At 36.6% G+C, this 14,714-nt stretch overlaps 1 protein-coding gene and 1 long non-coding RNA gene across 2 annotated transcripts; one reads left to right on the top strand and one right to left on the bottom strand.

The window, feature by feature from the left end:
* The first annotated feature begins 5,035 nt into the window (after window positions 1–5,035).
* Window positions 5,036–6,180, top strand: LOC137805923 (uncharacterized). The gene is made up of 2 exons (XR_011080280.1): window positions 5,036–5,259; window positions 5,975–6,180. It is a non-coding gene; the product is annotated as an uncharacterized lncRNA (long non-coding RNA).
* A 4,343-nt stretch (window positions 6,181–10,523) lies between these two features.
* Window positions 10,524–11,462, bottom strand: LOC137805624 (uncharacterized). Its single transcript, XM_068605565.1, has 2 exons — window positions 11,184–11,462; window positions 10,524–10,922 (listed from the first exon to the last, which is right to left on the bottom strand). The coding sequence occupies exons 1-2, from the start codon at window positions 11,460–11,462 to the stop codon at window positions 10,524–10,526; spliced, it is 678 nt and encodes a 225-aa protein (XP_068461666.1).
* Between the last annotated feature and the right edge of the window lie 3,252 nt (window positions 11,463–14,714).

Here is a 14,714-nt window from a genome sequence, read left to right as displayed (position 1 = left end):
ATTTGTTTTTATGATGTCTCTCTTTGTTTTGCATGTCTTTTTGTCTCAATACTTCAACTTTATGAGCCGTTGTAGATGCTTCATTTGTAGGTTATCCATACTCTTTGATGACAGATGCCTACTTGAGTTTGGATGTACTTGTTTATTTGATGACAGAGATCTATCATATGTAACTTTTTGTTAGTTCCTTTTCTGCACGGGATTCTGGTTGAGGATTAAAAAACATAAATTTTGAATATTGTTCTTGTCTGATTATTGAAATATGTCAAATCTAGCTGTTTGATATGTGAATATGTTGATTCTTTTTCAGCAAATCACAGGTTAATAATAAAATGCTCAGGAAGATGTCTCCCCTTTATTTGAAACTTTGTAGATTGAGCATATTTTTTGAGACTAATATATTAGTTAGGTTGTGGATCTCACTTGCCAGGGGATTTGTGAAGCTTTAGGTTTTGTGACCCTTACATTTCTTAAATCTTTATTTGTGACTGACTAAACTTCAATTTTGGATTTTAAGTTTTGGTTGGATTCATTGCTAACATTTTAGTGTGACTTTTCTAACTACTTAATATGAAGTACTGAATTAATAGTGAAAAAATAATAAAGAAAAAATATCATGCCCATTAAAAGTTTATGTTTAGCTGTTTGATCTATGAATATATTGATTTGTTTTCAGCAAATCATAGGTTAGTAATAATAAAATGCTCAACAAGCTTTGCTACGAGTCTTCTTGAGCTTTGCCACAAGTCTTCTTGAGCTTTGCCACAATACTGATAGCGAACTTATTATCACACGCCAAGCCCATAGGAGCTTCATATTTTATTTTTAGGTCATCAAGTATGATCTTTATCCATAAGAGTTGACAACCCCTTGAGCCATGGCTCTAAATTCTGCCTCTGCACTTGATCTTGCAACTACATTTTGCTTCTTGCTCCTCCATGTCACTAGATTTCCACCCAAGAACATGCAGTAGCCTGTGGTGGATCTCCTATCAACAATCGATCCTGCATAGTCAACATCAGTATATACTTTCATGGATAAGTTTTCCCCCTTTTTGAATAGCAATCCTTTTCCCAGAGAGGCTTTTAAGTACTGAATAATTTTATCTACAGCCTGCAAGTGTCTTTCTCTTGGATCATGCATAAATTGGCTAACCACACTAACTGCATAGGCTATGTCTGGCCTAGTGTGTGATAGATAAATGAGTTTTCCCACAAGTTTTTGATATTGTGTCTTCTCCACTTTTGGATTTTCCTCATCATTTCCAATCCTGTGATTTTGCTCTATTGGCACTCCAGTTGGCTTACAACCCAACTTACCAGTCTCTTTGAGAAGATCAAGGATGTATTTCCTTTGAGAAATAAAGATGCCCTGTCTCGAGTAAGCAACCTCTATCCCAAGGAAGTACTTCAGCTTCCCAAGATCCTTCATGAGCAGCTAGTCTCTCCCTCAAATTTTGTTTTTCAATCTCATCATCACCTGTAATAATCATATCATCTACATAGACCAAAAGTAGAGTGAGTTTACCATTCTGAGAATGTTTTATAAACAGAGTATGGTCACCTTGGCTTTGTCGTTACCCCAAAGATACCATAGCTTGAGTAAACCTTCCAAACCAAGCACAGTGATTGTTTAAGATCATATAGGGCCTTCTTAAGTCTGCACGCCTTATTCCCTTCATTAACAACACCATAACCAGGTGGAATCTCCATGTATTCTTCTTCCTCCAAGCTTCCATGCAAGAAGACATTTTTAACATCAAATTGATGCATTGCCCAACCAAAGTGTGCTGCCAGGGAGAGAATAATCCTGACTGTATTCATTTTTGCCACTGGAGCAAAAGTCTCCTCATAATCGATCCCATAGGTTTGAGTGTACCCTTTTGCAACCAACCTTGTTTTATACCGATCCAGTGTGCCATCAGACTTATACTTAACTGTGTATATCCACCTACAACCCACTGCTTTCTTATCTTTTGGTCTCTCTACAATCTCCCAAGTCTCATTCCTTTCTAATGCGCTCATTTCTTCATTCATGGCTCAAATCCAGTTCTCATCTTTTAAGGCTTCTTGTACCGATGTAGGGATTCTGATAGAATCAATAGCTGAAAGAAAACTCTGGTGCTGCATAGAAAGTTTTTCTGTAGACACAAATTGGGATATAGGATATTTGGCACAAGATCTTTTTTCTTTTCTCAAGGCAATAGGTAAATCATCTAGGTTAGTTTCATTTAAGGTGTCATCAAAAGTCTCATAGGTATGAGTTCTTACCTCCGGTTCGGACAATTGAAGTTATTGTTCGATCAGGACGGGTTCTTGTTGCCTTCGTTGATATTGTTTTCCAAAGTATTTGTCCTCGTTATTCTTCTCTGGCAATGATGTTGGCATAGGGTCTTTGTCATTCTCCCTAAGAACGAAATCCTGCAACAAAGGAAAAGGTGGCAACTCAAGGTCCTCAGCTTCTTGAATACTCTCCCCCTGAAGCTGAGAACTGGGAAAGAAAGACTCTGTTTCATGGAAGGTGACATCTTTGGAAATATAAACTTTACGACTTTGAGGATGATAACATTTGTACCCCTTTTTGTTGGGGGCATAACCGATGAAGACACATTTGATGGCGCGAGGATCTAACTTACCCTGATAAGGACTATGAACATGGACAAAAGCAGGACAACCAAAGACACGATTTTGAAGACTATTCAACATGCGAATAGAAGGATAGAATGTGGTCATAACCTGAATAGGAGTAACACCCTCTAGAACCCGAGAGGGTAATCTATTAATCAAATAAGTGGCAGTCAGGACTGCTTCCCCCAGTAAGATCTAGGAACAGATGTTTGGAAAAGTAAAGCTCGAGTAACCTCAAGGAGATGACGATTTTTCCTTTTTGGAACCCCATTTTGTTGAGGAGTGTCCACACAGGTTAATTCATGAACAACTCCATTTTCCTGAAGGAATTTGGAAAGGTTTTGGTTCACATATTCTCTTCCATTATCATAACGCAATCTCTTAATTGGACTTTCAAATTGTGTTTGAATCATTTTGTAAAACTTTACAAATAAGTGAAAAACTTCAGACTTATCTTTCATGAGGAATAGCCAAGTAACTCGAGTACAATCATCAATAAATGAAACAAACCATTTTGCACTCGAGATATTAGGAATAGGTGAAGGTCCCCATACATATGAATGAATAAGATCAAAAGGTTTAGAACTTTTATTACCATTGGGAGGAAAAATTGTCCGATGGTGTTTAGCAAACTGACAAACATCACAATGAAATGACTCAGCAGACACTTTTTGTAAATAAAACATGAAATAAGGACTTTAGGGTACTAAATGGAGGATGACCAAGACGTCTGTGTTGAAGCCATATCTGAGAGGATGACCAAGATTCACGACCTTGCTGAAGATTAGAAGTGTGTGCCTGTAGTCTAGCACACTTTTTACTTTCTTCATGCTGTAAATAATATAACCTGCCTTGCTCTTTAGCAATTCCAATAGTCTTCTCCGTGGCAAGATCCTGAAAAACACAATGGGAAGGGAAAAATACCACTGCACAATTTAAATTTTGGGTAATCTTTTGAATAGACAAGAGGTTATTGGATAGTTTGGGAACATGAAGCACATTTTTTAAAGGAAATGAAGGTTGAAGGTGAATGTTACCACGACCATTAATGGGGGTAGTGGATAGCAACAGTAATATATGGGTTACCAGATGAAGCAGTGTAGGATGAAAAAGAAGAGGAATGAGGGGTCATATGATCAGTAGCACCAGAGTCTATAATCCAGATATTTTCAGTAGCATTAAAGGATAAAAAACCAGAACTCTTACCACTCATAGTAAAGGAACAATAGCTAGATGGCTTACTAAGGGAGTCCATGAGAGCTCAAAACCAACTGAGTTTTTCAGATTGGCAAAATTTGATCTTGTTCACAAAAAAAATCTGCCGAAAAAATTTTCCGGTAGCGGTTTCCGGTGGCCGGCGGCAGTTTCCAGCGAGTAGTGGCAGTTCCGGCGAGCGGTGCAGTTTCCGGCAAGCGACGGAGGTGGTGGTCGGCGGCGGTCAATGGTGGTGGTGGTGGTCAATGGAGAAAAGATAAGGAAAATAGAAAGTTGCAGCAATCAAGGCTCTTTAAAAAAAATAAAAATTGCAGCAATGAAGGCTGCCAAGGAAAATGATTATAGCAATGAAGGCTGTCAAGGAAAATATTACAGTATTGAAGGCTGTCAAGGAAAATGATTACAGCAATGAAGGCTGCTAAAAAAAATAAAAATTGCAGAAGCAGAGTCTCCCAGATCAGGAGCTCTGATACCAAGTGGAAAGAAATAGATGAAATATATTTCTGAGATATCTTACAAATAAGTAAAAAATAATGGAATAAAATCAAATCACTAACAAATTTGTCCTAATAAATATAAAATGGAATATGCACTTAATTATAACATAATTCTCTTGATTATGAAACAAGTTCTACTATTTCATTTTGATGACTTCTCTGCATAATTCTATAATATAGGTCTTTTGTTCTTTTAATAGTTTTCCATAACCCTTTGATTCATTATTCTTGATCCCAAACATATGGGTTGAGTTGTGAACTTGTTTGGAAATTTTGCATGTAATCTCTTGTGAGCCTAGACAATAATGACTCTTACTATGAGTGACATCAATGTCTCTTACGCTGAAATTTTTGAAATTAGTATAAGAATGATCCTGAAATTGAAATTGTTTAAATGCTTCACTTTTGTTTCAACAATCTCCATATGTGTTTCTCGTTCCTTGATTTTTTAAATTTGCATTTATTTGTTTGCAACACATTGAGTCTTTATTTGAGGTTTCCCTTTCCGTTTATTAACTCAGCTAGTGATGGAATATAGTGGGACGATTAACATGTCTAATCAACCAGTTATAGATTTTTTTTCTATTTTTCCTTTATTGTTTATTGAGTTGAGTGTTTTCAAAATATTTATGTAACCACTTGGACTTGAAAGTCCAACGTTATGCCTGACATTAGATAATTGGACTTCTTTTATTAGTTATCCAAACCGTTCATTTTTTTCTTATTTGTTCTATTTGGACAGGAATTGTATGCGAGAAAGATAATGGAGTTTTGGAGGTGAATGTTTCATATTTGTTCTATTTGGTCAGGAATTGTATGCGAGAAAGATAATGAAGTTTTGGAGGTGAATTTGTTAATTTCTGATGCTTTGGAGGTGAATTTGTTAATTCCAGGCAGAACGACGAACAACTCTTGATAAAGTAATTTTCTTTGTTATTCTATTTCTCTACCCAATCCAGGTGTTGCATTAATCCCTTTTCAGCATACAGAACTATGACCGATCTTAAGTTTGTATGCAAGGATGTTTTTGGAAATTTTGTGTCATAAACTTATTATTAGGAGACTACGGCTTCCTTGGTTTTATCTGATCATTCTCGACTTGCTATCTTCTTCTGTGGGTTTTGGTTTGGTTTCAATTTTCAGTAATGTCTGTTTTGTCGGCAGTATTGGATTTCCTTGTTTGCATTTCAAAAACTGAACCAATCTCAAGGCATTAAGTTTCTATAGTTTGAGTAGTATGAGACAACTTTGTTTCTCTGAAATTTAGAGAGTCTCTTTAATATTGCATGGTAGTTTTTTTATACGATGTACAAGTATATCCAGTTTTATTTGGGTTTTTTTAGCAACAATGCTTTTTGGAATAGGATTTGTTTGAGCACAACAACTCATAATAGCCTAATTTCTTCTATATGAGGTTTCACCTTTTATTTAACTTCTAAGGACTTGATTACCAATATTAGGATTGAATTGTGATTTGTTTTTCTACAGTGGTTTATGATTGTATTCAAACAATGTTTGGATCTCATCGAGCCTTTAATGAGTTGGTTTCTGAGTTTAAGAATTCGTCTAATATTTTCTAAAATTCCTCCCCTGGAACAAGTGTTTTTAGTTTTCTTGAATTTTTGCTCTTTACAGGTAAGACAAGCAATGGATGTGTGAGGACATGTAGAAACATGGGGATCAATTGAAGCCTTAGTTTGTGTTAATTCGTGACTAGCTATTTGAATGCAGTTTATTATGTGATGACAAAGATCTATCAAAATAAAAAATTTGGTTTAGGATTTCCTCTCTATTTGATATTTTCAGATTTGATCACCAAATATAAGGATTTTCCGTTGCCATTTGTTTCTCTGCAGTGATGTTTGCATTATGTTTCATGCTACGTCTAATGGATCATGTTGTCTGGAAGGTTTTATGGCTCTTGGTAAGTGTTTCAGAGGATCAGTAGTTTCAAAGGTGATACCTATTATCATAACTGTGTGTTGCACTGTGAATTGTTCAAGTTTATTTATTTGCAAAAGGGATCAATTCTCCATTCATTTTTGCAGAAGATTAGAGGGCTAACATTATTTTTTATTCATTTGATCCAGTAAGAGCTCATTCTAGAAATGTGGACTTCTCTTTAAAAGCCTTTAGTATTTTTACTATCATCAAAAGATATTTTTTTTGGATCTATTGTTTTGACAGAGAAGGTTTTCGATTTGTAATTGTTCAAGTACCAACAACATGATTTCATGATCTCTTATGATTTCCCCTGAATTCTTGGTTGTTGTTTTGACAGGGTAGGGTTTGGGTAGAGTTTGGGTTTTTGGATTAGGAATTGTCCAACTACAAACAATGTGTGTACAGGTTTGAAATAGATTATGTGTTTGTCAGATATTCTAGGTATATATATCTTTCATTGAATTACTTAATTGCTTTATTAATGTGATCATTTGATTATAAAATTATTCTTGGTAGTTATTTAATTATTCATGGTTGTTATATTACCTTTAATAGTTATTGTTGTTGGAAAAATAATCTAGAAGTCCTTTGTTGGCCAATGATTCTCTAATATTTTTCTTTTTTACTTTTATAGTAGTTGTATTTTGCTTTGACAATTTAGTTTAGTTTTTTTTATTGCCTATGATTGTTAATTAAATATTTTTTTTCATTAGAATGTTGATGATGTGAATGATTTCTTTTAATGTTGATTGTGATTCTATTTTATAAAATATTGTGTTATGGTAATCATTAATTAATTGCTTTGTATACACTCATTTATCATATTGTTGTATGACAAATCTTAAAAGCCCTCTAAGAGAAAGGTTCCTGGGTTGCTCTGTGGGAGGTTATAACTCGCTCACAATTGTAAATTATGGATCAATGTGCTTTTACTCAAGAATAATTAGTATATTCATTTACATGAATTCTCTAGTTGATGATGACGAGTTTTTAACCTTTCGCTTAAATTTCTTTGCACCTTTTCAGCTTATGGTTGGTTCAGTGATATTCTTTTGCCGATGGATGATATGAAAAGTCCATCAGCCAAGGGCTTAGCATAACGGAAGTCCTTTTTGAGTTTTCCTTTTATTATTTTTTTTCTGGTATTGATGACCGAACATAAGGATTGAAGTATGATGTGTTTATCTGCAGTGGTGTTTTGATTAGTTGGGTATATTCGTCTTATCAAGTTTCTATACTTTCTCTTAATAAGAGCGGTCATTGTTTCCTTCAATTTTTGGACTGTTCAGGTTTTTCGTTTCCTTCAATAAAATTTGGTATTCGTGTTCATTCCTTTTCGGCAAGCCATGAGTCTCTGAGATTTCTTTTGGCAGTTTAGGAACAAGAATGGTTGTAGATCTGGATATTCTAATTTCTCTATACTTGATCACTGAACATTAAATAGTGATTGTTCTTATGCAGTAAACATAAGGATTTAATTTTGAATTGTTTAATGTCCTGCATCTCATGGAGTATGTTATGCGGCATAATAGTTGAATTGTAATTTGCTTCTCTGTAGTGTGAAAATCACTTACCGTACTGCATCTCATGAGGTATGTTATGAGTGACCGTGTCTCTCTTAATTTTTTAATTTATCTAATAGTCCTTTATTACTAGTTATAGTTTTGATGAATTATTTTTTTTTACTGGGATGTGTGGTAATTAGCAAGAGCTCAGAACTATTTGGTTTCAATTTTTTTAGAACAACTTTATTTTGTCTTTAATAGTTTCCTTCATTGACAAATGAATTTTGAATTTGGTTCTTGCAAAGCATCAATGTCCTTGCCTAATTTGTGTTTCAAGATTATTCATCTTTTGTATTGAAGTTCTGAAAAAAAAAAAAAAATTTCTTAGGTGGAGCAGTATTGAAAATATGGATCTTGAAGTTATTCCTTTCATTTTAGTAGTGTAATTAGCAAGAGCTCAGGATTATTTGCCTCCATTCTTTGATTCAAGAACTTTTTATTTTGTTTGTTTCCTGCATCGACAAATGAATTTTTGAACTTGTTCTTGCATAATTCATCATGGGAGAAAATGAATTGGTGTTGTAGGTTTTATTCTGTGTTTATTATTTTCTTTGCTGCTATTATTCACGGATAAACTTGTGGACTGGGAATGCTTACCTGTTTATGACAGGCACTGTAAACGACTTCAGTAATGATATCTAAGTCGTTTGAGAGCATGAATCTCCTGTGCCATAGCATCACGCCACCGGGGTTCTCGGACCGCTTGAGAAAAGAACAGGGGTTCCTGCTCGGTGTGTAAAGAGGCAAGAAAACTTTGATGATGTTTAGAAAAGGAATCACAATTCACAAAATCATGTATAGCATACGAAACACCTGAGGATTCTGTTGAAGGAGGTGACAGAACAGAGGGGCTTGACGGTATCGTGGTGGCTGCGACAAAATCGCGTAACCGTACGGAAGGCAGCTTCGCGCGATGCCCTCGCCCAAGGGGAACCACGGCCGTCAACGGTGGTGAAGAAACCGACGGCGCCGTCTCCGTCGGACGCGGCGGTGGATCCGCGGGTAGCGTCGAGGCTTCTATGCACGAATCGGAGTCGTTGATAGTGTGGTCAAAGTCATCTGTGAGGGTAGCATCCTCCTTGGCTGGGATGGGAGATGCAATGGGTTGGTTGACGATGCATTCATCTAGGTTTGAGGAGGCAACTTCATGAAGAAAATGTGGGTCCGTTCCAGTTTCTAAAGAGTTGGCAATAATTGGGTTTTGCAATGGTGGTGCAGTGTCCATCTTTTTGGCTTCAAAATATGGAAATTTATTTTCGAAAAAATGTACATCACGAGAGACAAAGAAAGTTTCTGTTTCCAAATCAAATAATTTCCATCCTTTTTGGCCAAATGGATACCCGACAAACACACATTTTCGGCTACGACTATCAAATTTATCCCGCTGTCTATTTTGATTATGAGCATAACACAATGAACCAAATACTCGTAAGTGCGCGTAACTGGGTACACATCCATGGATCACTTCATAAGGGGGTTTTCCTTTTAGAATGGAGGATGGTGTGAGATTGATTAAGTAGCCTGCAGTCAAAACGCATTCCCCCAAAATTTAATGGGAAGATTGCCTTGAAACCGTAATGACCGAGCAACATTCAGAATATGCCAATGCTTGCGTTCGACGCGTCCATTTTGTCGCGGGGTCCCGACACAGGAAGTTTGGTGAAGGATACCTTGTTGAATGAAATATTGTCTTAGACACATGAATTCAGTTCCATTGTCAGAGCGAACCATTTTAACACATTTGTTGTATTGCCTCTCAACGAGTGTGAAAAAAATTTTCAAAGTCACTGATACCTCTGTTTTTTCTTTTAACAAATAGATCCAAACTGCTCGTGAACAATCATCCACAATTGTCAAAAAATATGAAGCACCACAGGATGAAGGAGTTTTATAAGGACCCCATAAGTCACAATGAATTAAATCAAAAATATTCAAAGCTTGATGCGCACTTAAGAAAAACTTATCTCTCGTTTGTTTCGATTTTTCACAAACTTCACAAACTTTATTCAACTCATCACGAGTACATTTCCCACTTATATCAGGAAGCATTTGCACAATCTTAAATGACGGATGTCCTAATCTTTGGTGCCAAAGTGCTAGTTGATTTTCCATCTTGACATGACATGCTTGAGTCTTTCGTACCCCACGATACCAATAAAGCCCATCTTTCCGTTCACCTGCTCCAATCAGCGTCCTCGAAGTGCGGTCCTGTATAATACACAATTTATCAGTGAATGTTACAACACAATTTTCTTCATCCGTCAATTGAGGTACTGAAAGTAAATTGCATTTTAATTTGGGAACATAAAGGACATTTTTCAATTCAAGTCCTTCTTCAAGAGTCACTGTTCCCTGTTCGCAAGCTAGAACGCGTTCACCATCGGGTAACCCCACGGGGCACCCTTGTATAGTTTCCTTTTCACTCAAATTTTCCAGTGACCCGGTCATATGGTTTGATGCCCCACTATCAATAATCCACAAATCCCAAATGCTCTTACCAGTCATTTCTCTGATTCATTTGATTTTTGTTTGCTGATCATATCAACCAGTACCTTCCATTGTTCATTGGTCAGACCTGCCATCTCAAGTTTCTTGTCGTCATTGTTGGCTTGACTGTTGCTTCCACTAGCGTGTGCCACATTTGCACGTGTCGGGTTACCTTTGTTTCGCATCCCTTAGCGTCCCCTGCCGTTCCATTTGCCTTCACTTTTAGGTCTGTCACCCCACCATTCGGGATATCCGATCAATTGGAAGCATCCCTTCATGTCGTGACCATTTTTACCGCAATGACTGCACGTCATTAATTTTTCTACCATATCTCCACGCCCTTTTTCTTTGTAGTTGGCCTGCATCGCGAGACCCACGACCAACCCCCTTTCTTCCGTTGTTTTGGCCATCATTTTCACTCTTTCTTCTTGTACCAACATAGCATATACGCAGTTCAGAGACGACAATGGGTCTGAGGCCAGAATGTTTGATCTTACTGTCCCGTAGCTTGCGTCATCCAACCCCATAAGGAGTTGATGAACCTTCTCCTCCTCCCTTCGTTTTTCCAACTGAGCACCAATCCCACACTTGCATCCACCACACGTACAAGATGGAATTTTGTCACTGTTAGCAAGCTCATCCCAAAGGACCTTCAATTTTCCAAAGTAAGTTGCCACCACCATTCCCTCCTGCTTGCATCTTGACAAGTCCGACCTTAGTTGTTGAATTCTAGGTCCATTCACGACCGAGAATCTTTCTTTAATGTCTTCCCATAAGTTATGTGCAGTCTCAGCATATGCTACTGTGGATCGTAAGCTTGGTTCAATGGTGTTTAGAATCCAAGAGACAATCATGGACTGCACGGTCCACCAATCTTCAAGGTCGGGTGCCTCATCCTCTGGTTGGATATGTGTTCCATCAATGAAGCCCCATTTTCTCCGGGCACGAAGCGAGATCTTTACTGTTCTTGCCCATTCGTCGTAATTTTCTCCGCGCAATTGGACTTGCGTGATTATGTTTCCGGGATTGTCACTCGCGTTGAGATCATATGGCGAGTAGGTCTTCTTAGCACCTCCTCCTTCGTGCTCTGCTTTGTTGGCATTATTCTTTTCTGGTGCAGCTGCCATGGTTGTACACCGTTGCCTTTGCTTTGTGTTTGTCGGGTATCAGAGTTTTGTGCTCTGATACCATGAAAGAATATTTTATGTTTTATTCAATCTGCCTCTCATCTATAGCAATGATACATATATATAACCATAGCATTAGAACCGTACAGATTCTTTTTTCTAACATAACATCTGTAATTAAGACTAATTATAGACCCATTAATAGTGATTATATTCCTATAATTAAGTCTAATTATAGACTCATTAATAGTGATTATATTCCTGTAATTAAGTCTAATTAAGTCTAATAATGATTTTGTCCGGTAATAACCTTCTTCCTTTTAAATGTATGGAGTCTACTCTTTTAAGATGAAATCCCCACTAAATGTTAATGTTTTATTTTTTTTCTTTCATTTTCATCATTTCCTAGTTATTTGTGTTTCTCATAGGCTTGGTCTCATCCCTTCGACTTGCTATTAAACAACTTTCTTTTTTTTAAATGTATGGAGCCTTTTTTGCTACGTCTAGATGTTGATTTGCTTGTTTTCATTCCGTTTTAGGTGTTGATTTGTTTGTGTTCATTCCTTTTTAGCATGTGGAGACCTCAAGAATGGTTGAGGATTAAAATCTGGAAGTGTTTAGAACGACCAATAATTCAGGATAACCTAATTTCATGAGTTTCCTTTCTATTTGATTTCTTGAGATTTGATCACGAAGCATAAGGATTGAATTGTCATTTGTTTTTATGATGTCTCTCTTTGTTTTGAATGTCTTTTTTTTTTAATCAGCAAAGAATAAATAAAATTAAAATGGGACACTTCTGGGGTGTCCCAACCCGTATACAATAGTCAAGAACTCCATACAACAGAAGCTTTTGGTTCTTGATCACCATAGAGCACCTACTAGACTCACACAATCATTGATGCAGTAAAACAACCTGCAGGCTACTAGAAACCAGCACATGCCTTAGGTCAATCAGAACCACTAGCACTCAGAAAAGCACAAAAACAGTGGCTTCAAATCTGAATGGAGTGAAATAAGCACATCCCCACATCCAATTCCAGCATACCAAGCAGCAGAGTGTTGCACATGACAGCATCTGCACACCGAACTCCTCAGCACCCAACCACCATGCTCAATACAGGGGTTTGACACTCGTTCCTTGCTAGATGCCTTGTTCCGCGCTCCATCCTCCCCTATAACACTTCTTTTATTGCCACAGTACAGCACCTTGTAGCTGTTGCTCCTTGATTGCATGACCTCTGTTACAGTCCCATAATACCCTGCCTAAGTCTACTAGAGACTCCGCTTATTGTTACGAGATTGGCCCGTACTTCCCACCAGAGTAATATCAGCCTCCCAATAGAATTGACTTAAGGGTCACACAACTTTGGGTTAAAGTTGCAGATCATAATTCAGCACAAATTCATCACCTTGCACCATACACAACCTGTCCAAAGGACCACCTAACATCTGTTGCATGTTTTGAATGTCTTATTGTCTCTATACTTCAACTTTATGAGCCGTTGTAGCCTTCCTGAATTCTTGGGGAGTACAGGACAAACATGCAACAGATGTTAGGTAGGACAGATGTGAGTATCCTTAATTCCTTTTTAGCATGTAAGACTGGTTGAGGATTAAAATCTGCTAGTGTACTGTGTACACGAAAAAAAGCAACGGATGTGAGGTAGGATATCTAAATACTGGAAGGAGATGCTTGATTCTGTAGGTTTGTCCATACTCTTTGATGACAGATGCCTACTTGAGTTTGGATGTAGTTATTTATTTGATGACAGAGTCTATCATATGTAAATTTGTGTTAGTTCCTTTTCAGCAGGGATTCTGGTTGAGGATTAAATTTTAATCATAAATTTGAATATTGTCTGATTATTGAAATATGTCAAATCTAGCTGTTTGATCTGTGAATATGTTGATTCTTTTTCAGAAAATCATAGGTTAGTAATAATAAAATGCTCAGTAAGATGTCTCTCCTTTATTTGAAACTTCGTAGATTGAGCATATTTTTCCAGACTGATATGAGGTAGGATGTGGAAACACTTGCCAGGGGATTTGTGAAGCTTTAGGTTTTGTTACCCTTACATTTCTTGTGTCTTTATTTGTGACTGACTTCTTGTTTGGATTCTAAGTTTTGGTTGGATTCATTGCTAACCTTGTAGTTTGACTGGTCTCTGGCAGTTCTTGTGGGTTTAGAGGTTGTGTAATTTGGGGAGGATTTGTCTGGCAAAATTTCTAACTTCTTAATATGAAGTACTGAATTAATAGTGAAAGAAAGATAAATAAAATATATCATGGCCATTAAAAGTTTATGTTTCTTGTCCTGTTCAGCCATGCCACTTGTCAGTGAACTCTTGCTTCTTTCTCTATTACCCCATATGCATTTTTTTCGCAATTTTTACTCTTTTTTTTTAGTTGTCCATTTTTAAGTAATTTAGGCTTCTCATAGCTTTTACGAGTCCTGGATTCATAGTGAAATTTGACCCTTTTACATGGTGCAATTGAAATTAAGTACAGAATTATTGATTTTTAGTTTTATAGTACTGAATTAATTTTGGATTTGCTTAGGTGTAGCAAATTTGAAAGGTCATTTTCTTAGTTATTACTTGATTTACTAAATTATCAAGAGTCTTGCATTCTATTGTTTTTAGTAGTTTTGGATTACATTCTGAATATGACATATGATGATCTCTTCTATCTTCCAAAATGTGAATGATCTCCAACATTAGAGTTGTATTTAGTTCTATCTCCAATGTGAGAATGAGAAAATTGAGAGCTCTATTTAGTTTTATTTCCATTTATCTCTCTAATTTGAGAATGAGAAACAACAGTAATTGGAATGTTTTCTTGCAATCTTCCTGTGCTATGATTCAGTTCTCCATATATGAGAATAAGAAAATGAGAAAGAGAAACAAGATTATTTGGAATGTTTTGTCGTAATCTTCTTGCACTATGATTTTGTTCTCTCCCAATATGCGAATGAGAAAATGAGAAACAACAATATTTGGAAAGTTTTGTCGTAATCTTCTTGCGCTATGATTCGGTTCTGTCCTCAATAATGAGAAGATGAGAAACAACAGTATATGAGAGCTCCATTTGGTTCTATCTCCAATATGAGAATGAGAAACAAAAGTTCATGAGAGTTCTATTTAGTTTTATCTCTAATACGATAAAGAAGAGAAACAAAAGTATTTGGATTGTTCTCTTTGTAATCTTCGTGTGCTATGAGCAACGCCTCGAGGCTATGGTAACGGATGA

The sequence above is a fragment of the Phaseolus vulgaris genome, chromosome 3 (assembly GCF_000499845.2).
Source record: "Phaseolus vulgaris cultivar G19833 chromosome 3, P. vulgaris v2.0, whole genome shotgun sequence".
Classification (NCBI taxonomy): Eukaryota; Viridiplantae; Streptophyta; class Magnoliopsida; order Fabales; family Fabaceae; genus Phaseolus; species Phaseolus vulgaris.
The sequence above is the reverse complement of the archived record's forward strand: the minus strand, read 5'-3'. Positions and strand labels throughout refer to the sequence as shown.

What these genes read in the sequence shown, in the direction of transcription:
- LOC137805624 (XM_068605565.1), bottom strand. Translation starts at nt 11,462, where the DNA reads ATGGCAGCTGCACCAGAAAAGAATAATGCCAACAAAGCAGAGCACGAA. An exon ending in GGACCGTGCAGTCCATGATT is followed by an intron (nt 10,923 to 11,183) that starts GTCTCTTGGATT and finishes GGTGGATGCAAG; the next exon opens with TGTGGGATTGGTGCTCAGTT.